General features: G+C 36.5%; 2 protein-coding genes across 2 annotated transcripts in view; both read left to right on the top strand.

The window, feature by feature from the left end:
• LOC114666504 (TOG array regulator of axonemal microtubules protein 1) overlaps nt 1–15,689 on the top strand; it is a 114,131-nt gene extending 98,442 nt beyond the window's left edge. The window contains 8 exon segments of the mRNA XM_051919905.1: nt 2,206–2,364; nt 2,468–2,594; nt 4,697–4,815; nt 5,093–5,273; nt 8,212–8,431; nt 10,533–10,619; nt 12,237–12,346; nt 12,348–15,689. Of these exon segments, the coding sequence (XP_051775865.1) occupies nt 2,206–2,364; nt 2,468–2,594; nt 4,697–4,815; nt 5,093–5,273; nt 8,212–8,431; nt 10,533–10,619; nt 12,237–12,346; nt 12,348–12,491 (1,147 nt within the window). The 3' untranslated portion in view covers nt 12,492–15,689.
• Nucleotides 15,690–22,253: 6,564 nt separating this feature from the next.
• Nucleotides 22,254–26,926, top strand: part of prpf39 (PRP39 pre-mRNA processing factor 39 homolog (yeast)) — a 50,011-nt gene continuing 45,338 nt past the window's right edge. The window contains exon 1 of the mRNA XM_028821709.2: nt 22,254–22,373. Within this exon, the coding sequence (XP_028677542.1) occupies nt 22,361–22,373 (13 nt within the window). The 5' untranslated portion in view covers nt 22,254–22,360. The remainder of the gene's footprint in view (nt 22,374–26,926) is intronic.

Raw genomic sequence — 26,926 nt, 5'->3', positions numbered from 1 at the left:
ATCACATGAAACAATATGGCTCTTAGTGGAACAATTTTGTTGAAAATTGGCACACTTACAAATCCATTTTATTGTGATATTCCATCCACAGAGTTTTGAAATTTCAAAATTTACCACTGAAAAGCACTGGCAAATTTATGATCTCATCTATCATAAAACAGAGATCTATTCTTTATGACTTCAATTTGGATTAGTCTTCTGCTTCAGTTTTACTTTCTGAAAGGTCACTTCAACTTATGCATTTACCCTAAGTTCTTGTCAATAAGCCGCGGCTTATCTAAGGAAAAAAGTTGTGAAAATGAAAAAATAGAATATCGGCTTATACATAAATCCGGCTTATACATCCATCGCGGGGGTTGCGTTCCAGAGCCACCCGCGAAATAAGAATATCCGCGAAGTAGAAACCATATGTTTATATGGTTATTTTTATATTGTCATGCTTGGGTCACAGATTTGCGCAGAAACACAGGAGGTTGTAGAGAGACAGGAACGTTATTCAAACACTGCAAACAAACATTTGTCTCTTTCAAAAGTTTAAACTGTGCTCCATGACAAGACAGATGACAGTTCAGTCTCACAATTAAAAGAATGCAAACATATCTTCCTCTTCAAAGGAAGAAACAAATCAATATGTCTGTTTGGCTTTTAAGTATGCGAAGCACCGCGGCACAAAGCTGTTGAAGGCGGCAGCTCACACCCCCCTCCGTCAGGAGCAGACAAAGAGAGGGAGAGGGAGAGTTTGTTTTTCAGTCAAAAATCAATACGTGCCCTTCGAGCTTTTAAGTATGCGAAGCACTGTGCAGCATGTCTTTTCAGGAATCAGCTTTACAAAAGATAGCAACGTGAAGATAATCTTTCAGCATTTTTAGACGAGCGTCTGTATCGTCTAGGTGTGCAAACAGCCCCCCTGCTCAATCCCCATACGTCAGGATCACAGATAGTCAGCGCAAGATTGACAGAAAAGTAAGCAATCTAGCTTCTCAGCCATCTGCCAATAGCGTCCCTTGTATGAAATCAACTGGGCAAACCAACTGAGGAAGCATGTACCAGAAATTAAAAGACCCATTGTCCGCAGAAATCCGCGATATATATTTAAATATGCTTACATATAAAATCACAATTTAAATGACCGCTACGCGCTCGTGTTGACTCGGCGACGCCCAGAGCAGAAAAACGCGCTCCGGCCGCTCCAACCGCGCCATGCGAGGAGTGAGAGAGACGGCAATATCTCACACTCTCTCCCCCCTTAAAGAAATTAAATGGGCGCGAGTGAGACCACTGACCTCCCTCCCTTCTATTAGTTATAGGTTATAGTATGTTCGGCTTATCCATGAGTCCGGCTTATCTATGATACGATTTTATTTTAAAAATTCGTATGATTTTTGGTCTCCGGCTAATACATGAGTCCGGCTTATAGACAAGAACTTAGGGTACTATATTTTCCCCTGTTACTCATTCGACTGCTCCTTCTTTTGGCAAAATGGATCTCCAATACAATCCAACACCTGGGTGAAGCATGTGTATGCAAACTGCTGGTACACTAGCTGACTTCTCCTGCTGCTTGAGGTTATTTAACTGTAAAAGAAAAAAAAAGAAAATGAATGTAAGAGGAAAGGAATTATGTAAGCTTTGCTCTGTAAGCACAGAACAAATTTTATACTAAAAACAGCTTCATGGCTCTATTACCTGCAAATTCTAACAATTCATTATTTCTGTGACACTATATTTTATTAGCAAGGTTCTAGAGCTGCTTTCCATTCTTGGTCCAAAGCAGCGTACAACTTTACCTTGACATTTAAAATTATTGGGCTCATCTTTTAAAAATATATATTATTAAGAACTTTGAGCTGCAATTAGTCATTGACCCTCCACAACTAACCAGTAGCAATAGCACATAAATCACTGCCCTTTTATATCACTTGAACTGGAATCAGTTGTCTATCACAGCTATTGAGCTACCACAAGCCTATTTAGGCTACATTTTTAACATTAAGGCATCGGCCTTCTGTTATAGCTGTTCTTTTTGAATGTGACTCACTGTTAGAAACATAGTTGTTATATATTGGTTTATTAAATATTTGATGAAGAAAGTAAACAAATATTAAACTTCTCTCAGACTTTCAAAACAGTTAACTAAGCCCCTGAACACAACTTAATATTATGGCATGCATACATTTTCTAACTGGTTTTGCTTGTTTTTTCAAGTCACTTGAATGCAGTTGTTAGGAAATGTGCAGCCCAACACTTGGCTGATGTTGTGGAGAAGATGGGACCAGGACGCCTCCTGTCTGGCATCAAAGATATAACAGACAAGCTTTTACCAGCTGTTGCAAAATTTGCCCAGGATAGTTCTCAGGAAACCAGGTACATAATAAAGGAATTATTTAATATATCTTATTTATAGCATCATATTGAGTGCAGCTATAAAAACTTCATCAGTGATAACTAACTTTCATATTGTTGTTAGATTCCATGGAAGGAGAATGCTTTTTGTTATGATGTCGCACCAAGACTTTGAGAAAATGCTTGAAAAATATTTGCAGCCAAAAGATCTTCCATACATTAAAGAAGCTGTAGGCAACCTTCGGCTAAAGGTATGTTGTTTGTAATTTGTTGAATTGTATAGAAGACCATAGAGGTGTTAATATATCATTTAGGTTTTCATATAGCTTGTCCTTGTATTTATTTGAATTTTAATGGTTTTACCCTTACATATGTAATGGTCAATTTATAAACTGTTTTTTTAATCACTTAAATGGTTTTAATTTGCTTGTCAATAAAGGAACAGACAGGGTAAATGCAATGTTAGCGACAGCCTTATAAATAAAGTATGTGACCTGGTGCAGAGTAGGTGCCTTTTAAGACTTATTTTTCATGTAAATTTCTAGAGAAACCATATTATTTGTTTGTGTACTTTATTTTTAATTTGTTCACCTTTTTTATTTTTATGATCCAATAAATGTCCTGGCTCTGCTAGTTCCTTTAAGTGTCATATAATGCTTACGTTATCTAAATGCCTTTCTTTTGTTTCTTAAGTTTCATTATTAGTCTTAAAAATGTGAAAATTGGTCTTAAAATTGTATTTGTTTATTTAAAAGTTAGTTTTCATTTTTTTAACTCGACTATTAGTAGATTCCCAAACATGATTTAAGGATTTCTTTTTTAATAGTTGATACATATGTGATACTATATATTCATATTATTCACAATATACTTTAAGAAGTAGTTGTTATGTTAAAGCTACTTGTTGCAGTCCATTACTAGGCAACAGATAGCTCACATATCAATTTCCATTTTATATTTCCTTTTAATATAAACTAAGCATGTGGGCAATGGCAGCTCCTTCATCTTAAGCATTAGGAAAGCAATTCTTTGCATTCTTTACTTTTGTGTACCACTTTTTTCTCTCAGTGACTGGCTTAGTCCTGTCCTTACACACTGTGCCCAATAGCATTTGTCTCTGGTTTCAATACTGGGCTACATATAGAAGTAAATCTGGAATAGCTTGAATTAAAAGGGGTAATTTGAGCGCCAAACCTCAGCTTGAAGTGAAGTATATGCTAGATGCAAAAAATATATTCTACCAGACATATTAGATGAAAGGCCTCTTTAAATTTAATGAGCATTTAATTTAACTGCTATATTCCTGAAAAGAGAAGGCTACAACAGATAAATCAGATGAGACTTTTCTTTATTATGTATGCCATCCAGCTGAACCATATGTGTATAATCATAAGACATCCAGAACAACAACAAAACATGGAGAAGTATGGGGCCATAGCAAATCAAGGAAAAGCTGAAGATTAACAACAGCAGACTGTCCAACCTCAGGTCATAGGTTTTTTAAAGTATGTTACCCTTGGTTGCCCAGGAAGTGTACAATCACAATCATTTGGCAGGTGTTGTTTCTTGTATGCCCATGGCTATTATATACACCTTTAATTACTCTAACTAGCAATTACAGAACACGGGTAGCTCACCTCAGAGTGCAAGCGGTGGAGAAAATGATGAAATGCATGTTGCATTGTCATCTCCAGGTTTAAAGGTTAAGACTGTAACAGATGTATCAAATAAGAGTGCTTATTTACGAGTACAATACACAATATCCGCATGTATTATTAAGCAACTGTCCCAAATGACTGCCAGTCTTAATGGTTATATAAAATAACAAGAGTGGCGCTAACAACAGAGTGTATTAGAATTACTTAATTCAGTATTGAACAATAAATTGAATATTTGAAATTTAAAATGTGATGTATAATAGAGTTCTAACCACATCATTATCTGGGCTGATTATGTATTTTAGAATATAATATAAAAAGTATGTGTAAGTTGGATTTCTTTTGTATATTTTTATAAGCCTTGCATTCGTTGCCCACCTGAGTTAAACTAACAAAGGTTACATGCAGGTTTAATTTTATATTTTATAAATAAGTGTCAGAAGTGTAAAGGACTGGTTACTTGTCTTATGACCTGTTTTAAAGAAAAAGCTTTAGCTGGTCATAATCAATATTATAATAAGCAGGCTGCAGAAGTGAATACAGTAATCATATTTTATGAAGACTACTTTTGCTAATCCTCCTTATGAAGTTTACAGTGGTTTTTATTAAAAGAATTGTGCATTCCAAATTTCAAACCCAGCTTTTTTCCATTGTGCTGTAAAATAGTCTAATGACAAGTTTCCTGGTCCTTTTAGGGTTTAGGAGAAATGCCATTGGATGCCTCATCTGCCAAAGGACGACGTTCCCACCTTGGCAGTGGTGGCTCCATCCGAGCCTCCTCTAGTTCTCGAGAGCCACTCAACTCTTCAGGAAGGTAATTGTCAAATTTGAAGCATTATTTTATATTATTGCAGTTTTGCAAAATAAAGCTATATTTTAAAAATAGTTTTTTTTATATTTAACGTAACAGTTTTCACTTTCATCTTTTCACAAGTTGAGTGTTTTTATTTATTGAATTGTTAAATATTGCACTGTTCCAGGAAAATTTGTTTATGTAATTGTGAAGCAAAAAAATATAATCACAAAAATATTTTAAAATACTAAGTATGCTTGTACGCTAAAGATTTTTTGCTAAAATTTCCTCATGTCAGAGACATTGGAGAGTCAGTGTGGAAACCATCTCCTAGGAATCTTGTAGAAAACACTGAATTTGTCAAGCAGCTGACAGGCCTATTGAATGCTAAAGACTTCAGAGACAGAACAAAAGGAATTGAACAGCTATTAGCAGACTGTGAACGCAATCCAGATCTTATAATTTCAAACATATTCCCGGTAAGCAGTTAAATCTTGATGTTTCTTTCTGCCATGGTCAGGGTCTTTAGTGTAATAAAGACCATAATAACTACAATTCTAAGAAAAGTATTCACCGGCATTATTTTGTTTTGGAATCCTTGCATACTGCTGACAGTAATTTATTCAGATCTTAATGTTGTTATTACTTATATACAGGTAGAATTGGGGTGATCAAAGACACAAATGCCTTCTGTTTTTTTGGCATATAAAATCATGCAGTATGCATGAAAAAATAATGCTAGCATTCCCAGCAGAAAAAAATAAGGTCTGAGTTGGGCCATGTCTGTACCTGCATTTCACAAACTATGGCTATTATTATTGCTGTAAAATTGTAGTGTTATGATGTCTGTTATGCTCTGATTAAAAATGAATGCCGCAAAATTTGGACATGATTCCCTTTACACTTTTATTGAGAAAAGTGGGTTCAGAAGGTGGACTCAGTATAGAAATGATTAGAAAACCAATATTAAAGTGCCGAGACTCTACCAAAACACTAGCAAAGGCATAGTCCTAAACTGAACAAAATTGTAGGAACAGTAAAGAAAAAGAATAATGAATGAAGTTAACATTTTGCCAAAATTACCCCAGGAATGCACTGCAACATTACTTAGAGAGAAAGAACTACAGGAAAATATCCATAGATCTTCAGACCTCTGATCTTGTTCTGTCTCAATCACCATGAAAACAAATTATGCAAATTGTATTTACAAAAAGGTCTGTTTGCCAGTAGTTTCCTCTGCAATTATAAACCACTAATTTCAAAACATCAAGACTTGTTTAAATGCATCAGACTGTTTTTTTCTGTTTACGGTTTTCTGTGATCCTGTAAGAGATCTTCAGGTTAACTTTATTTATGCAATACATTTAAGTCACTATATATACAGTCAGTCAGTCATCCAACCCGCTATATCCTAACACAGGGTCACAGGGGTCTGCTGGAGCTAATCCCAGCCAGCACAGGGCGCAAGGCAGGAACAAACCCCAGGCAGAGCGCAAACCCACCGCAGGGCACACACACCCACACACCAAGCACACACTAGGGACAATTTAGGTTCGCCAGTGCACCTAACCTGCATGTCTTTGGACTGTGGGAGGAAACTGGAGCACCCGGAGGAAACCCACACAGACACGGGGAGAACATGCAAACTCCATGCAGGGAGGACCTGGGAAGTGAACCCAGGTCTCTTTACTGCGAGGCAGCAGCGCTATCACTGCGCCACCGTGCCGCCCACTATATATACAATGGCTGTATAATATATCCATGACTCCATGTTCTTCTTCAAATGTATTGCATTATCTCTCTATTATAAAAAAAAAAAAATCAGTAGTGTAAAGGCATGCAGCACACACAGTGACAGGGGTCCCAGTGCATATAAAGCATATAAAGGACAATACGTTATAAATGAAACGTCGACGAATAAAAGATCACATTAGCGCAAACAAAAGGAAAATAATCATCAGGAACAGGTGTAATTGAAAAAATAGCAGGACAAAGCGAGGTCAGAAATAAAAGGCAAAGAGCAGAAAACAAAGTCTTTTCGCATTCACAACATTCAATGCACAAAACGTAGATTTACATAATAATAATAATAATTCATTACATTTATATAGCGCTTTTCTCAGTACTCAATAATAGAACATACGCTATGAGAATCTGTGTTCCTGCAACAGTTAAAGCAACGACAAGTTTAATTTCAAAGAAAACAATTTGGTCAGGTGTATATTTAGGATCACGGAGAAGAGATCACAACGCGAGCAGCAGAGACACGGAGTGACAAAAAGGGCAGGTGCTGCACAGGCTTTAAAATGATCGAAAAGCAGCGCAACAGTAGCTGCCCACCCTACCCCCCTTCACAATGTGAGCAGCGTTATACGTCCTGCAAGAAAGAGATTTAATCATGCCCGGGGCTGGAAATAAAGGACAAGTATTGTTTTTACAACGTCACGCGAGACAAGGCAGTGAGCCATCATTTAAAACAAGTCCACAGACATCTAACCTAGCAGTTGTTGGATTGCTTTTGGCAGACACGCTTCATGTGCTCCCAGCTCTTAAAACAACGACATGCAACAAGCAGAACAGGCAGCTTGCAAGCAGCAAAAGCAGAGCTTATCCGATGGCATATCCTTAGTGTGTGTTCAGCTGCACCCCCCTTCACAACGCGAGCATGATTATATGTCTGGCAAGAAAGAGATGTAACCACGCATGGGGACGGACATAAAGGACAAGTATTGTTTTTACAAAAGTTTTTAAAGTAAAAGTGAAAATAATGCATATGTAACAATTCCCATGAAAATAACAATCTCTTTAAATTGTAGATCCGGTAAACCAAACACAGGGATCAGCGAGCGAAACGAGCAGGGGGCAGAGCCCCCTAGTAATATATAATTTTAATATATTTAACCTAGAATGTTTTCTACCATATTTAACTTAGAATGTTTTCTACCATTAACAGAAATGTAATAATATTGAAGTATCAACATCCTCCTAATCTTTCTAATTTGATTATAAATAAATTACATTTATTAAGTACTTTCAGTTTCTGTGCCCATATTTGGTCCAGACACCCTTGGAAGAAATTGCAACCATGCGTCCTTTAAAATAAGTGCTCATCAGTTTTGTGCATCTAAACTCTTCATAAAAAATCATTTTCCACCTACTACCACATACTGTATTGTCTATTGTGCTGAAGTCCACTGATTCATTTTCCTCCAACTTATTTATATAAATACAGTGCAGTATACCTCAATCAAAAAAATTCCCTTAATTTATCACACTTTTCCCTTATGTGGTCTGTTAGTAGTTATACGGACTTAATAATCTGTATCCTCCTTGCAATGTTTTACATGTTTTTTTTTACTATGCAATGTACAATATTCATTTTGAATTTAATTTTGCTTTTCTCTTTTTGATTTTCAGATTTTTGATGCCTTTAAATCACGACTTCATGACCCCAATAGTAAAGTGAATCTAATGGCACTAGAGTCAATGCAGAAGATAATTATTTTGCTTAAAGATAATCTGGGCCAAGTTATCCACTTAGTGGTACCAGCTGTAGTAGATAACAATCTTAATTCAAAAAATAATGGTATCTACATTGCTGCCAACAGTGTTCTACAGTGTCTTGTCGATAATCTTGGTAAGTATTTCTGAAAGCTTGCCAGAAGCTTGCCAGTCATAGTTGGTGCACAAGAGTTTTAAAGCTGATTTGCACATTAATTTCACTTACCTTTTAACAGTAATGCTTGAACATACTTTATGAATTAAAACAATACGTTTTAGAGTATTCAAATGAATTTTTCTTACTTATTTCTATATAGCTTACTTCCATATATAAATGCAACTGTACACAGCATTTGAAGTCAAAAATAAAACTCCAAATAGCATACAGTATGGCTCATATCCTCTCTGCATATATAAGCTTCAGCTCCACATGATTCACTTAGATCAGGGTGTCAAACTCAAGGGCCATGGGCCAGATCTGGCCATTGGATGTTTTAAAGTGACCCATTTCATCAGTATTCAATACATTGCCTGTTGCCTTTCTGAAACCAAAAGTTCAAAATAGGTAAGGCCTTCAAAGTACTGTCCCAAAATAGGTCTCACCCCAGGGGAGCCCGGTGCTGGGAAATTGGGAGGCTTCAGGCCTGTCAAGGCCTCAAAATGTAGGACATTTTTTAAAGCTCAAAATGCAAAAGACAGTCTCAGATATCTCAAAATATATCTCAAAAGAGGGAGTATCTAAGGAAGAACAAAAACCTGCAGCCACAGGGGGGCAACAGGACCGAGGTTGGGAAACACTGGTCTAGTCATTATAAATATGTTTGAAGTCATATTTGGAGTTAATGCAAGGGACTTTGACATAAATTCTTTATTATCATTATTTGCTGTATATGCATTAAAGTTAGTCAGTTTAGATTGATATAGATTTCTGACCAGCATAATGCATAGCCTTTTCAAGGTCCAGCATTATATTAGTGGATATGAATAGAATTGTTTTATAAATTAAAATTCCCACTATTTTTGTGTTATGTTAGTTGGAATAAAAGATTTGACCAGCCCAACCTCTTTTCAGTCATGTTTGATTTTTACTATTTAAGTGGGTCTCTTTCAGAACTAATTTCTCTGCCCTCAGAGAGTAGAGGTGAGAGAGTGCTTTTCTCTCTTAAGGTAATGAATGACCCCCCTTGATGTTCAGCTGAGAAATTTTATTGAACAATCCAGATTGACCTGTTTGTGTATTTTATGAGTATTTTTTCCCAGTTAAGATAATAAAATATGATCCCTTCAAATTATATCCATATACTGTAGTCTAAATTAGTAATTGGTACATGTAAAGAATGAACACATTAGTTTATGGCATTGTAGCAACTGAGAAAGGAGAAATAATTATCCCAGGCTGTACAAATCCAGAGAAGATAAAACTTTCTGGCCCTTTGTGGTCAGCAGGCCATCAAGCCCTTGGGCAATTTACAATGTAAATACTTAATTCAATGAGAAGAAATCTTCACAATAATTAAATGTAAAAATGATACACAACATGTTGTACAAATGAATTCATTCTTTTGGATCTGATTGAATTGATTTTGCAGGATCAAAGTGATTCTCATTAAAAGTTGTCTTGTTATCTTTCAAATAATTTTAGCTAACAGAACAGTTTGAGGCCCACTAGAGTGGATAGACTAAAACAGGAGAAATTAAAAATTGATGGGGATTTTAAGATTTGTGATCTATTCTTATGTCTTACTTAATAATAGCATAAATTTCTTGGATTCAGTACTATGTTTTGCCACAGAACTTTCAATGACCTGGTTAGTGTCACCTGTGCATTCTACAACGTAAAGCAAAAGAAGTGTGATTGATCACTGAGTCCTATGTCGGATCTGTTATTTTATATTTTTTTCACTGATGTAGTGATTATATTAATGCATTGAATTTCAGATTAAAATATTCCAAATTTTCCTTTCCTTTACAGAGATCAATTTAACTCTAAGACTCAGTTTTAATTTTCAGTTTTATGATTACTATACATGTGTTGATTAATTCCTTAATTTATAGTACCCACAATTCCCAATTAAATAAATTTACATTTGGCGTTACATATGTTAACTTCCCCTGCTGATTTTACAAAGCATTAACTTCCAGAGTCTTTTGTGTTATTTTTATAGTGATATTTGTTATCCAATATATTATTTAAGAAATATAATATAAATTTGTGATATTTTTCTATATTTTTATAGATAAGACCCTCCTGCTTCAGCCTTTTTGTGCGAAAGCTCAGTTTCTAAATGGAAAGGCCAAGCAAGATATGACCGAAAAGGTAGCAGGTAAGCAACACTCTCAAAATCAATGTAGTGTTTCATTGTTATTGTGGCAAAAACATGTATTCTTTCAAAAAAACTGATTTTGACCCCAACATTAATAAGTAAATTCTCTGAAGAAGAAAATTGTAACTGTATTTTGTTTAAGACTATCATCTTGTATTTTTGCATTAATTCTAAAACATACAGTTTTTACCATTTGGATTTACATCATAATAACTTTTGACCAGTACATGGTACCAAACTATAACCCACTTAATCCAATTCAGGGGTTATGGTGGGTGGGCAGATCAGCATTGTGCAGAAGGTAGCAAACAACCCTAAATGGTGTGCAAGTCATCAGAAATCATATTTTACATGGGGCTATTTTAAGTCGGAATGTGAGGGGAAACAATGGAGTATTCAATGAAAAATCCATACAGACAGAGAGATTGTGCAAGAGAAAATGCAGATGCCATGTAGCCAGACATAAGGTGAGAAATTCAAACCCCGAACACTGAATCAGTCAAACAGCAGTGCTCACTTCTATGCCACCATTCATTCCCCAGTATATGATATACAGTACCATTAAATTACCTTGCATAAACAGGCACTAACATTTATGTCATTTACAGAGGTTCTTAAATGACTCCTCCATTTTAAGCTGGATTGACAACGGAGATGAGAAGTAGTATACAAACGTGGTGGAAGAGTTTGTTATTTGGTACAGGGGAAACCACCCGAAATAGAATATTACAAAGACAAAGAAGTTGGTGGTGGTATTCTGGCATTCAAAGGAGACCCTATGATCAATCACCATAATGGGAGAGGGAAAGTGGTGCAGTCTTGTAAATAAATAGAGTGGAATATGTGTTTAACACACATGCTGCACAAAAAGTACCAGAGTAGACTTTTCTTTCTGAAGATACTCCGGTTCTTTAATGTGTGGGAATGTTCATCCAGTCCATAGTAGCCAGTATATTACTGTATTCTGTGATCTGCTGGGGGAGTGGTATGAACTCGAGGGATGCTAAATGACTGAATACACTCATCAAAGAGGCCTCCTACCATACTGGCCCGGCCTTGGACATACTGGCAGCATCAACAGAAAATATGCTGATGGCAAAATTAAAGGCCATTAAAATTCTTGTTGTGTTGTCATGGAGCACCACCGACTCATTCCACTATAGAGACTGTATAATGCCTCCTCCAAATATACTCATCATCACCCCAGCGGTTATAATAGACACATTAGCAAATGGACAATTTGGATTTCCCTCCAAGAATCAATATATGTACATTTCTATTTGTTCATTTAGCAGATGCTTTTATCAAAAGCAACTTAAAAAGTGACTTTATATTTCTAGAACTACCAGGACAGATATCTATGAGAGCTTATAAACATTCTTCTAATTACTCAGTTGATCGGTTTATTTTAAATACGTTTGTGAACTGAACAGGATTTTTGACAGGGTGTAGCTCCTCAAAATTAAAACCTTTGTTGACATCAGTAATACATTTCATGGAAGGTCCATTGGTATTACATACTTTATCAGCATTTAAATGACCATGAAACAGTAATGCTGTGGTTTTATTATGACAGGGAAAATGAATCTTTTTCCCCTTGATATGTTTGTTTTTCAGATCTGGTGACAGAGCTGCATCCGCGTAAACCTCAGGTTGTGGAACAGAAAGTATTGCCTCTTTTGTGGCACCTCCTAGGCAACATGACCAGCAGTGGTTCTCTTCCTGGCAAAGGGGGGAAACATTCGTACGGCTACCATTAAACTTTGCAAAGCGCTACATGCGAATATGGGTCAGAGTTTGCTGGATCTTGCTGCCAACCAATCAGGACACATCAGCAAAACTCTGCAAGAAGTACTGGAGATCAATACCTAAATCCAATGAAATTTAGGGGGACCACAAAAAATAATGTTTACTTGAAAATTTGTACAGTTGGTATCATTTAATATTCACAGTGCCTGCACTTCCTACAGCAAAGTTGATGTTAGAACAGTGAAGTCTTGAATCAACACTACAAAGAAAAACTCTAGATCAGTATCAAAACCGTAAAAGGGACTATGAAAAAAGCAGATCCTTTGTACATAAAGTGCTGTTCTCCACAAATGCAAATGCTGTCAGCATCAGGTTGCACTCTTTTAATAGCAGGTTTTCCACAATGTTTTGCTGTTTTTGCACTCCTAAAACTTGGTACAGTAAATACTCTGTATCCTTTCAACATGAATTTGTTAAGCGTTGCTGCAGAATGTACATTTTTAAATGCACAATGATATAATGTTTGAAATTTACTATTTTTCTTCCTTCTCTTGTGAAAAGAAAATCATTCTGGTAACAAATTTATTTGGGTGTCTTATAATGACTGGGGGTTTGGTGTGACTCTTGTCATGAATTGTGAAAGAAAAACCGAAAATGTTTTGGTTTTATTTTTAATGCCTCCAGATATTTTAATTGCACAGTATTAGCTTAATCTTGCTGCTCTTACTTTTAAATTCTATGGGTTTGGCTCATGTAAGGTTCTGACTGCTGTCAAGTGTTCCTTATAATTAAATAAGAGGCACTATTCATGATTGTATTTCTTCTCTCGTTTAAATAAGGCACATCCAGCAATTAGGCACTTGATAATGTTAACAGACTTCCTTAATATTTGCCTTATCCAGAGCTCATTAACTAAATAACTATTACCAAATTTAAGGAAAAAAGGCATGGCTTTTCCCATGTGTAAGAACCATTTGTGAAATAGTCCTAGGGTTTTTTTTTTTTTGATGTTGAAGTATAATAATTAGGGGTCTACTCATTTTACGGATTTCACGGAAATCAGGAAGTTACAATTTTGAAAAAGTAATTGTATATTAGTCCATTGTTTATCAAAATGTGTATTAAAATCATAGCAGACTTTTAGATTTATTTATTACTGCACAAATGTGGTCATGTGATAAATGCAAACCAATTCAAATCATGTGATTCTTCCAGTTTTCACATATTTCCAGTGTTGTGGGTGATATGGTAAGGTTACATTTTTAAGAGTTAAAAATCTATTGCTTAAAAAAGGTACAAGAAGTAAAAGGTTTTACCTTTCCAATAGGAAGGCGATGATTAAAGTAATTTGTTTATATTGTATTTTGACTCAGGGAAAGTGGCGTAGTGGTTCTTAATGAAACAAATGTTTGGGCACATTTGAATGCACCTCTACATCAAGGTCTAGCAGAGCAAGCAAATCAAAAGGGAAAGTGATAAAAACCTGGCAAAAACAAATATTCAAAGTGGTCATCATTTTCACTTTTGTAGGATTTTCTTGGTGAAAAATACCATTTGTAAGTGAGGACTACTTCCAAGACCACCTAGGATGTGTGTGTCTCATGATATTTGCAGGCAAGTTTCATAGTATTATAACATCACTGACAGATAACCATTCTGTTTACATTAAGCTCCCTATATTGGATGGTTACTTAACTAAGACATATTTTTGATCTTGGCTCATTTGTGGATTTTTCAACAATAACACAAACCCATTGTTAAGTTGTGATGTTTAAATGACTTCATTAGACTCAGATCTGCATGGTATGATATGCCTTTTACCTAAGCAAAACTTTGTAGATGTGTTGAAGTGGAATTAGACTTAAACTTAATTTCCCTAATTATTTAAATGTTTATTCATATATTTAAATCAGGTTTCTTTGAAGTAAAAGCTTATAGTCTTTTTTTCCCCCCAAAGTGTGTAGTGATTCTTTAAGATAGCTAAACAAAATGTCATAAATCCATTCTGGTTTTTGCTTTGTAAAGCACAGAGAGCTTTCTGCATAATAAACTTGATGTCACACTTGGTGCACAGGATTCATAAAATCTAGGCACCTTTTCAAACAAAAATATTTTAAATAATACAGTTTGTGTCCATTGATTTGGTAATCTGTATACAGAGCATGGTTTTCTAATGGCCCTTAAAAGATTTTGATAAAGAAAGAGTGAAGCCAGTGTAAATAATCCTTGTGGTAAAAGACATTTTAGTAGCAACCAAACTATCTTCAGACAGTCTGGCTGCAGGTTTTCTCGTTTACAGTTGACAATTTACAAAGTGTAATCAGTGCTGTATATATTTTAATTTTCTGTTTCCAGAATGTAATCTTAATGCCAGCTGTTTTTTTCTTTGTGCATTTTTAATCTTTGACCTTTTTTTTGGCAGTAGGATTCCTCACTGTCCTTAAGGTAGCTCTAAATAATGACAAGAACATCATATGGAATGTCCTGTATATCCTGCTTAAAGCCACGTGGCGATGTTCATGTCCATTTCAAACTCTTTAGCCACATCCCCACAAAACTGGAAAAACAGGGTCTTATGTGAGTTTTATAAGTGCAGTGCCTGTGCCATCTCAGTGTGCATCCTAGTCCTGTCACTTCAGAGACCAAGGACAGCAAATTAACAGTTAATAAATGCTGTATGCTCATTATATTTATAAAGTAAAATATAGACAGTTGGGTAGATAGATGTAAGAAAAATCTATCTATCTATCTATCTATCTATCTATCTATCTATCTATCTATCTATCTATCTATCTATCTATGTCTGTCTGTCTGTCCGTCCTGTACATATTATATATATATTGTATCGTACATTGTAAAATATCCATTAAGATTGTTATTTATATGGAACTGAGCCGTGAAAAACACCTATAGTAATAAATCTGTGATCTAAGTAGACCCCTAGTAATAATAACGCTTGTAAAATGAATGTTGGTTTGCTCAAATAATGTGTTCAAGTTTTTTGGCATGACCAAATCACCAAACAAACACAAAAAAGATTAATATTTTTGTTACATATTTTTAAATGTATACAAATGGCTGCAAATTTTACAAAAATGTAGGTGTTGGATATAATTCATGTACTTGATGTGTGATAAATATACTAAAATAATATTTCTTTAATGATTTATACACAGAGCCCAAGTATGTAATTCTCATGTAATAATAGTGCCAGGCCTTGTATAGCCTTTCACGTATTTTTCAGAGCTGAATGGTACTGTACTCGTTTATAGAGAAAGAAAGTGTAATGTTATATAAATAAATGTTTTTATTTCTGTAAAACTTGCTTTTTTTATTTCTGTTTAAAAATTAAGAGGTTTGTTTGGCCCAGAAAAATGTTAATGTGGAACACAGATCAAGAACAAAACAACGTTCCTTATGGAGATTGGCAGATCTGCCTTCTAAAGTGCACTATTTGTAAATCACCGTCTGTTCTGTGTTCTTGCTTTTGGTAGAGTTAAATCTTAGTGACCTCATGCTTATGACATAATGGTTGTCTTAAAATGTTTTGTTATTGAATGAGGACTACTTTTTGGTTCCCACATGCCTTTTTTTTCTAATTCCCTGTTTCTCAGTCCAGGTCAATGGCAGGTTAGCTTGTTTTCAGTCCAGTCAACCTCTCCCTTTAATTGAATCGCTAATTACATGTCTTCTGTTTACTGTTTCATCTAATATCCCAATTCTAAAAAGTGGGTCTCACTTCAAGAAATTAAGCAAAGTTGTGTGCTTTGTGTACAAGTTAATTTTACCGAACTAGACTTATGGATAAAGTATTCTGGGTTTGAAAGTTGTACCCACTTACTGACTTTAAGGAGTCTGCGCTTCCTCTTCCATGTCTTTTTTTTTCTTTTTTTTTTTTCTCGCATGTACTGTTTTTCCTCCATCATCTGAAAGACAAGTTAGCTTTATTGAGATATCTAGATTGACCCCAAGTATACTGGAATGGAAGTGTTTGTATAATTGGGTCCTGCAGACTACTGGCACTTTATCCAGGGCTGATGTTGACTTGCAGAAGGTACAACTGAGACAGGCTGTAGCCCCCAGCATCCTAGGATTAGATTAAGTGGACTTGAGAACATCTATATTATATATAACCCTCTTACTAGAACACACTAACACAAGCTAAAAAAAATACAATTCAACATAACAAAATGAAATACAGTTCAAAATCTATTAATAAAAAATACAAAATAAAACACAAAACAGCAAAAGCATGCATGAACTAAAGAGAGATCATTGGCAGTATAATATGGCAATATTATAAGTATAAAGTTACAATCTTGACTGTAAAAGAAGACCTGAAGTTTTCAAGTGAGAATTAACTGTGAGAACTTATAGAACTTCACATGCAGGCCTGTGGGATGAAAACAAGAAGGAGAAAGTTCAATGAGTGCTCACAGAGTGTTGTTACAGTGGGGTGCTCATGACCAAGCATCTCTGGTATCTGGCAGGTTAGTTTTAGGCAAACAGATAATGATAGAAAGTAGGGAAGAGTGGTGGCTTTGTAGGTAAGGATTTGCTCTGGCATCTGGAAGATTCTGGTTCAACTACTATTACTGCCAGAAGAGATCCTACTCAGTTGGGCCCTTGAGCAAGGAGCTTAACCTGAAAATTATTCCAGGGGGCCCTGTACAATGACTGACCCTGCGCTAAGACCCCCAAAGGTCACATGAAAAGACAGTTTCCCTTGGGGATAAACACAGAATATTAAATCAGAATCAAAAAAGTAAATGGAGCTGTTGGAATTAACAGCCTTGCAAATCAGTGATGTGGTCTTCAGGTTTTGAATCTTCTGCAATAATGTGATAATGAGACACATACCCTAGGGCAAAAATTAGGAATGTGTCTTTGTATAATGGATTGTCATGTGAACCAGTGTCTGAGTGCCTTTCTTTTGCAACTTTGTACAAACAACATAAAAACAAGAATTCAAATAAAAAAAAAGGGAAAGTTTAAGTCTATGCAAGACATGTATTCCAAAATGTGTTCTACAATACATTTTTTTTGCTTTTTTAAATCTTAATATTAAACTAGGGGGCTCTGCCCCCTGCTCGCTTTGCTCGCCAACCCCGGGTGGGCGCTACGTGCTAGCCACTTTGCAATTCTGCCACTTGCGTATGGGGAAGCAGATGTACAATTTAAACAGATTGTTATTTTCATGGGAATTGTTACATATCCATAATATAACTATTTTACTTTACAGCAAGTAATTAACCATAGTAAAAAATAGTAAAACGTAATAAATTGAAAGAAAATTATGTTTCATATTGCATTAGAGGTATTCATTGCATTACACGTTTTCATTCTGTTTGGCTTTGAAATTAACATGCAAATACTTTTTAAACTTATACTTGTGGATTTTCATCTTGTCAACGCAAAGTTTAACTGCCCGTGAGTGAATATCGTTTCTTTCTCTCTAATAAATAAACAGATTTTTTTCTAATGTTTTTCCCTGTGATTTGTTAATCGTCATAACAAAAGCTATTCTAACAGGAAACTGTAAACGTTTTAATACGAATGGCATATCAAGTTCTCCTTTGGTGTCTCGTGTTATCGGCAGAAATTGCCTGTTAAAATTTTACATGTCAGAATTGTTCGACCAATTTTGAATACTGTACAATTAATCTTGTCCTATTGCGTACCTCATCACTCAGACATAAATTACACAATAACATTACGATGCATCCTTCTTTCAACAGTAATTCAGCCAGTGGAAGACCAGAGAGTGTAAATGGTTGTAGATATTATACGGGATATTGTAATTTGATGATTACATCTTCCACACCATCACCACCAACTGCTTCAGCATAGTCTATTTAAACACATTTAACTAATTTTCCATGTAACCGATCCACGAGTTTCGCGTTAATTCGTTTGACTTCATCGTTGCGAAGTGCTAGGATTTCCCATGTACTCATTTCTTCTGTTGATAACCCTTCAGGATGAAATTCTTCAATATGATTTGGACCTAGTCTTATTTTATTGGGAACTTAAAGTGAGGAAAATGTAAAAATTTATAACAGCTGAGAGGGCAGGAACTGTGTCTGACAAAAGCATTAACACAAAATAGAGGTGAGAGGACTGTGGGTGTGGGCAGTTAACTGGAAATGGTTGAGAGGAGGGCGGGACTTGAAAAAATCTCTTGGCAACAGTCTCGCCTCGTCTTAAGATTTTCTAAATAATAGAGAGATTTAGATACAGGAAACCACTGCACGATTATCCAAGAATTTTTCTTCGAATAGAGGAAATTACTAAGAAACAAAATACACTGACTTGATTAGCAGCCATGGTTTACCATGCACCCAGCAGTAAAATAATAAGCCAAGTCCTTCTGCAGGCATGAGTGAATATGAATAAGTAACTCCAGAAAATAGATGGACCTAAAGGAAGGCTTTGTGCCATTGTAAAGACATTTACATCAAGAAAGCAACTGGATGCAACTCTGAGGATGTGGCTTGTTTTCTGTTCTGCACTGTGGATGGCAGTCAAGACTCTGCATTCTAGTTACAGGTATTCTTTAACTAAAATTCTTTGAAAAGTGTGAGCAATAGGATTTAAATTGCTGCAAAGGTTTCACCACTGCCATTAGTGATTTGACCTGAGCAGTCGCTTAAAAGGGATTGGCTATCTATCCAGAGATGGCTCCTGCTTTGTGTCTGATGCTGCCAGCACTCTGAATGGGAAACGTGGTTTTAGTATTTGAAAGTAGGTCAAACACTTATTTTACATAAAGAATTGTAAACAGCAGTACAGAACTTCTCTTTTAATAATTCTGATGTTAACATATCAGAATAGAGCACTATAATTCACTTTCAGAATCTAACCTTCTTAATAATTTGCAATCACAAACTAAAATATTAGAACATTAAAACAATTCTGACGTGAACTGGCCATTCAGCCCACAGGCACGTTCATAGTATTCACCTGGATTGTCCAAAGTACCGTCAAGCCAAGTTTTGATTCACCTAAACTGTCCAAAATAACATCAAGATCTTATTATAAAGTCCTCCTCTCCAATACACTGCATGAAGAACCACTTTTTCTTCTTAAGCTTTTTGCACTCTCAAGTTGGGTCACTATATTTGACCAGCTCCCTCCGTTTTCACATTTTGTATTGTTCCTTGCCTGATACACTTTTCTTCCTTAAATTCCCTTTCCCACAGTCAATCCACTTTGTTTGTTTGTCCTCATCTCTATCCTGACACTTACATATCCATGATTTTTATCCCCACATTCTTTAGCTTTCTTCTCATGACATGCCCATACTACTTTAATCTTCTTTACTGTATTTTTTGGAGATTTTCCCAACTTTAACTGTACCTCTGATCATCACATTCCTGATCTTATCAAGCTTTGTTACTCCACACATCCACCTCAACATCCTCATTTCTGTAGCATCCACTTTCCTTTCATGCACTTTTTAAACTTTCCTGGTTTCTGATCCATACAACAATGTTAGTCTGACCACTGTTTTATACACTTTACCCTTCACTATATTACTGCCTGATAATTTTTTCCAATTTTTCTAACCTGATTGCATTCTATAGTTTATTTCTAGAATTAGCTCTCCATCCTCTGCTATGGTGGATCCGAGATATTTGAACTTTTCCACCCTTTGAAGCCTTTCTCTGTGTAGATAGATAGATAGATAGATAGATAGATAGATAGATAGATAGATAGATACTTTATTAATCCCAATGGGAAATTCACATTCTTCAGCAGCAGCATACTGATACAATAAATAATATTAAATTAAAGAATGATAATAATACAGGTGAAAAAAAAAAAAAACAGACAATAACTATGTATAATGTTAAATATTAACGTTTACCCCCCCTGGTGGAATTAAAGAGTCGCATAGTTTGGGGGAGGAACGATCTCCTCAATCTGTCTGTGGAGCAGGACAGTGACAGCAGTCTGTCGCTGAAGCTGCTCTTCTGTCTGGAGATGACATTATTTAGTGGATGCAGTGGATTCTCCATAATTGATAGGAGCCTGCTGAGCGCCCTTCGCTCTGCCACAGATGTTAAACTGTCCAGCTCCATGCCAACAATAGAGCCTGCTTTCCTCACCAGTTTGTCCAGGCGTGAGGCGTCTTTCCTCTTAATGCTGCCTCCCCAGCACACCACTGCGTAGAAGAGGGCGCTCACCACAACTGTTTGATAGAACATCTGCAGCATCTTATTGCAGATGTTGAAGGAAGCCAGCCTTCTAAGGAAGTATAACCGGCTTTGTCCTTTCTTGCACAGTGCATCAGTATTGGCAGTCCAGTCTAATTTATCATCCAGCTGCACTCCCAGATATTTATAGGTCTGCACCATCTGCACACAGTCACCTCTGATGATCACTGGGTCTATGAGGGGTCTGGGCCTCCTAAAATCCACCACCAGCTCCTTGGTTTTGCTGGTGTTCAGGTGTAGGTGGTTTGAGTCACACCATTTAACAAAGTCATTGATTAGGTCCCTATACTCCTCCTCCAGCCCATTCCTGATACAGCCCACGATAGCAGTGTCATCAGCGAACTTTTGCACATGGCAGGACTCCGAGTTGTATTGGAAGTCTGATGTATATAGGCTGAACAGGACCGGAGAAAGTACAGTCCCTTGTGGCGCTCCTGTGTTGCTGACCACAATGTCAGACGTGCAGTTCCCAAGACGCACATACTGAGGTCCGTCTTTAAGATAGTCCACGATCCATGCCACTAGGTATGAATCTAATCCCATCTCTGTCAGCTTGTCCCTAAGGAGCAGAGGTTGGATTGTGTTGAAGGCGCTAGAGAAGTCTAGAAACATAATTCTTACAGCACCACTGCCTCTGTCCAAGTGAGAGAGGGATCGGTGTAGCATATAGATGATGGCATCTTCCGCTCCCACCTTCTCCTGATATGCAAACTGCAGAGGGTCAAGGGCGTGTTGAACCTGTGGCCTAAGGTGGTGAAGCAGCAGCCTCTCCATGGTCTTCATCACATGTGATGTCAGAGCAACAGGCCGAAAGTCATTCAGCTCACTAGGACGTGATACCTTTGGGACTGGGGTGATACAAGATGTTTTCCAAAGCCTCGGGACTCTCCCCTGTTCCAGGCTCAGGTTGAAGATGCGCTGTAGAGGACCCCCCAGCTCCGATGCACAGACCTTCAGCAGTCGTGGCGATACTCCATCTGGACCCGCTGCTTTGCTGGCACGAAGTCTCCTCAGCTCTCTGCTCACTTGCGCTGTTGTTATTATGGGTGGGGATGTTTTTCCTATGCTGGTATAGGTAGTAGGTTTACTTCTCCATCTTGCCCTTGTCTCTTAAATATTATGCTCATATTACTTTAACCTTTTTATTCCTGTATTTATTTCAGGTTTCCTCAACTTTATCTCTAAATTGATCACTCCTCTCTATTTCTCTTATTACTGATCTTATCTGGGTTTGCTACTTCAGCATCCAACTCAATACATTTCTCATTTCTGTAGAGGTTTTGTATGGTTCCAAAAATTAAGATTCTGGCTATATAACTATCACAAGAACCATTTAAGAAACCATTCCAGCGATCTTTACCCAAAGCCTCTGCTTTTTAATACTGAGAATGAAATTAAATTCCTAAACAAGAATTTGTAGACACCGTTGTCTACTATATGGTGGTTTTTAAAAAGAGAAGCACACATCCAGAGGACGGTTAAACTTCCCACACTGAACCGTCGGGAATAAAAACAAACATTACATTATACTGTCTCAACCAGTAACAAAATGTAAAATCAAATTAAATAAAATATAGCACCTCGATGCCTGTGTCCTATCAGAGCGCCACACATTGGGTTAATGGGAAGCCACACCTATTTCTGTCTGACTTCTCGCGCGCATGCGTTTCTGTCTCAAGAAGGTTGATTTCGACGATGAGTAGGAGAAGCTTTTGGGATCGAGAGAGATAACGCGAATATTTATTATTTTTTCTCTTGCAAAATTTATTTTTCATGGAAGCAGTTGGTGAGTGGCAGTTGATAGCATATCACAGTGTTATGTTTAGCATATTTGTTATGTATTAACGCGAAATTTAAACTGTCTGGAGTAAAGATTGTTAGGCCTCAAACGGACGTTTTTTTTCCATTTTTTATTCTGCCATAAAATTAGCACACATTTGCGCTCTACGCATTGCCCGTTTTATTCTTAATACTCAAAGGCTGAAATAATGATTTCTAGATGGTTTTTACGTCTACCGGTGACTGTTTACCATTCGTATGGCTCGTTTCTTCGCGATTTTCAGCATGCGAGTCCCTGGGTGTTGATTGAGTTTACTTAGCATGGAGTCCTCAAGCCTTGTATAGAAACGTTTTTTTACCCCCCAGACTCTTAAGAGATTTGTCGATTTAACGCAAATCAAAGAGTATGTTCGCGTAATCCCGCGTTAGCAGTGTTGTAGTTCTGGAAGGCATGCGATAAGTTTCGCTATTATCGTCTTTGGAGGAAGTTGGCCTTTGCCTCCACGCATGGCGCAAATAAAAAAAAATATCTTGTATTTTCTGGCAGTAACTTAAATGAATGTCCAAACTGATAGGGAAATTCCTTAATTTGTTTTTGTTTTAGGTGAAAGAGAACTATGTAATTATTTTCCCATCTTTTACAAATGTACATTGGGGCAGACGCATTGCTATTGCTCAGCGAGTAGTTGCCTGTCCACACCTACAGATGATCTCCAATGAGAGCCCACTTTGAACCTTAGACGTTGCTGCAATTACAGCTGTTGTTTTTAAGTAAAGCGCAGTAGTTTAACTGACGTCACAGGTTAAGCTGTGGAATCTGTTATTTGCATCCTTTTGTGGCTTTCGCTTACAGCATCTGTTTCTCACATAATGTGTATGTTAAGTAAAACGCGGCATTAATTAGTGGGGGAGTACTAACCAGGGTGAGACCAGAATTTGCACAGTACTGTAGTTGGACCCAAATAGTCAGATGGGGCAATCAGGAAAATTCATTGTGATGTATTTTATTTTGTAATGGAAACGAACAATGAATATTAGGTGTAAAATATCAAGAAAAATTGAGATTTATGTCTTAAAAGTTCATAAGAATCGTGGATAATTAATACTCAGTCCCCAACAGATGCACATATCAATTAGGCCAATGCTACACAAGCAGTGGCTGTCAGAATAGTTCACCTTACTGGATGTTAATAACCTATTTATTTTGTAACAGCAAACTAACACATTTTCTGTGAGGGTTTTAGTATACAGTACATAAAATCAAGCAACTTGACCAAATTTAATGAGACAGTGGGCCTTGGATATAGTGCTGACAGTTAATCACATGTATCAGAAGTTTGCATACGTTATTTGTTGTTTGTGTGTTTTAAAACCAATGGCTAATACTGGCAGGTAGTATTGGTGCAGTGCTTCAGGCTTTGGACCTAGGACCTAAACCTCTGACGTGGTGGGTTCAAATCCTTTTCTGACACTGTAACCATGAGCGAGTCACTTCACTTGTCTGTGCTCCAACAGGGAAAATAAAAGAAATGTAACCAGCTGTATTTCAAATATTGTAAGTCACTCTGGATAGACGTGTCCGTGAAATAGTAGTAGTATTATCCGGTCACTGCAGCTGCTTACTCTTAAATGGGCAATATACTTAATTGCACATGATTAAATAATTTGATTAGTTTCTGCTTTTACTAGTAGCTTGGATTTTGTTGATGGTTGTTGCAAAAAACACTTTCACAGTAAGGTGTCTGTTTTTGAATTGAAATGGGTGATCACTGGGAACAGTGTGAAAATTTAGTATATATTTTTATTAGATGTTTGTGATTTTTCATTTTTTTCATATTATATTGTTCAAATATTTTTGTGTTTTTCTTCAGGTGTATATTCAAACTTGTATTTATTTTTTTGCCATAGGTAGACAAAGTGGTAATACTGAATCGTGATTTATTTTAATTTATTACAAATAGCCATAACCTTTGCTGGCTGTGCATTTAGGCAACCCATGCAATGGAATGTTTATTTTTTGGGGTTGCTTTCTCAAGTTCTTAAAGTAGAAGAAAATAACTGCTGGTACTGTGGTTTTGTTTTTTTGTTTTTTTTTTTTTTCCTTCTTTCCCACTTCTCTGCACTTTGATCTTCAAGTGTAATCTGAGCAGGCACTTTCCAGTGCTCTAAAAGTTCATCTGATTCTTTCCCATTCTCTCTTAAACTGTAGATGCCTGTTTATTTTTTTTTTTTAATCCTAAGACCTTCTCATTAAAGGAAATGAAAAATTATATTAGAGGTCTTTATTGTCACATACACTGCAGGACATTAGTGAAATTCTTGTGCCTGTATAACTGTCACAATTTAGATTTTTTTTTTCTTCCTTTTATTACAGTGCTTTAAAATCCCTACTTTAAAGTGTCAACATGCCATGTCTCTGTCATAACATGGCTGCTGGAGTCACATATACACCTGCCTCTGAGGTGTAATTAAAATATTTATGCCACCTTCATTAAAATATTGCTGCATCTGTAAAGGAGAAGTAGACAGATTTTATGGATGCTCACTTGATACTGCAAAGATCCTAATTTTCTGGGCGAGTCCACAAGTGCCAAATGGCGTTTTATTCTAAATGGTGCAAAAATATACAAGATCCTGTCGCTGCCTGTTGGACATGTCCAAAATAATGAAATAGGTCCACCTTGGACACGCTAACCTCTTTCTTGCTCTTTTGCTCTCTTGCCAGTATCACCCTGTCATGGTCTTACTAACTAACATGTGTTTCTGTTGATCCTTGTCAGGGCAGCAAGGCATAAAAGCAGCCAAGAAATGGAAATCATTCTTACAAGCAACATGCACTGGAACCACACTTTATTATTTTGCTTTTGTGCCTGCAGTACATTGCTTGGAGCACTTGTGACTCTTAAACTAATGCTTCTCTACAAAAAATTTTCTGTGCATGGAAAGTGTCCTGATCAAAGAGAAAAGTGGAACAGAGACACTTCACATGCCAGTAATGCATATTTGAAACCCATAAAAAAATCGCTCATGGTTAATTTAATACACCAAATGCACGTGCTACTGTAGTCCTTCCTTTCATGTTCCTTTACTCCATTGTGTGCTTTTTGCTTATGCAAAAGACATGAACTCTGTGCCCATCTGTATTTTATGAAAGTTACAACATGGTTAGTCTTAGTGTTTCATCAACAGTAACTTTAAATTCTGCAGCTAAGTACATAAAACAAACATATGGCAAAATCTTAAAACAACTCAAATAAGCCTAGGCTGTTTTTGTAAGGCTTGCGAAAGGTTACACACCCTGATTTCATATATTAACAAAGCTATGTGCCTGTAGTCAAAGAATAACACCGGATTAAACTGAACTCAATTATTTTCCTCCTATAGATTCAGCAATATTACACATGTAAACAATTTTTCATTTCACCTTTGCTTTAGAAATGCGTCAAGCCAGTAGCCTTGAAGACGTGTAGGCTGAGGTAGCCAAATATGCTTTCCTGACACTGTAAATGCTTATTTAAATTGAGTTTTTTTTTTTTTTTTAATTTTATTATTTTAAAGCAGCTTTAATAATAAAAGGACAATCAGAAAAATGGCAGTTATTTCTCATTTGTTTAATGAGAAAGAAAACCAGCTTTTGTTTACTATGATGAATACGTTTTTGAAAAGCAAATCTGGGATCTTGAGTTCAAGTGTGAAAAACAAAAGAGGATCAGGAGAAAAATTGTACTTCTAAGTTGCTGGCGAAAGTTTTAAAATGTATAGTTAGTACACCTGTTGACCAAAAAGCAGAGCAATATGATAGGAAAATCTGTCCACTTTTGCAAATGAAGATACAAACTAATGCTAGTTAAAAATGATAAAAATGCTAACCGTGGAAGTACAAAATACAAAGGTATTGCAGAATAGCATGTGGAGTAACAGGAAGCCAAAATTACTCAAAAATTAACAAAAGGACCATTCTTTTTATAATCGAACGTCAGCGTTTGCCTTTGAATAAGAATTTTTTTATATATAGATTCGAATTATATTCAAATCGCAATGTTCATTCCAACAGCACTAGTATATATTGTGCCTGTACGTGTTTGTGTGTGTATGTACACTATATTGCCAGAAGTATTGGGACGCCTGCCTTTTCACACACATGAACTTTAATGACATCCCATTCTTAATACATAGGCCTTAACATGGAGTTGGCCCACCCTTTGCAGCTATAACAGCTTCAACTCTTCTGTGAAAGCTTTCCACAAGGTTTAGGAGTGTGTTTATGGGAATTTTTGACCATTCTTCCAGGAAAGCATTTGTGAGGTCAGGCACTGATGTTGGATGAGAAAGCCTGGCTCGCTCACAGTCTCCGCTCTAATTCATCCCAAAGGTCTTTTGTCGGGTTGAGGTCAGGGTTCTTTACAAGTCAGTCAAGTTCTTCCGCACCAAACTCGCGCATCCATTTCTTTTATAGACCTTGCTTTGTGCACTGATGCACAGTCATTTTGGAACAAGAAGGGGCCATCCCCAAACTGTTCCCACAAAGTTGGGAGCATGAAATTGTCCAAAATGGCTTTG

Source organism: Erpetoichthys calabaricus, chromosome 16, assembly GCF_900747795.2.
Source record: "Erpetoichthys calabaricus chromosome 16, fErpCal1.3, whole genome shotgun sequence".
NCBI lineage: Eukaryota > Metazoa > Chordata > Cladistia > Polypteriformes > Polypteridae > Erpetoichthys > Erpetoichthys calabaricus.
Note: the sequence above shows the minus strand (reverse complement) of the source record. Positions and strands in the feature narration are given on the sequence as shown.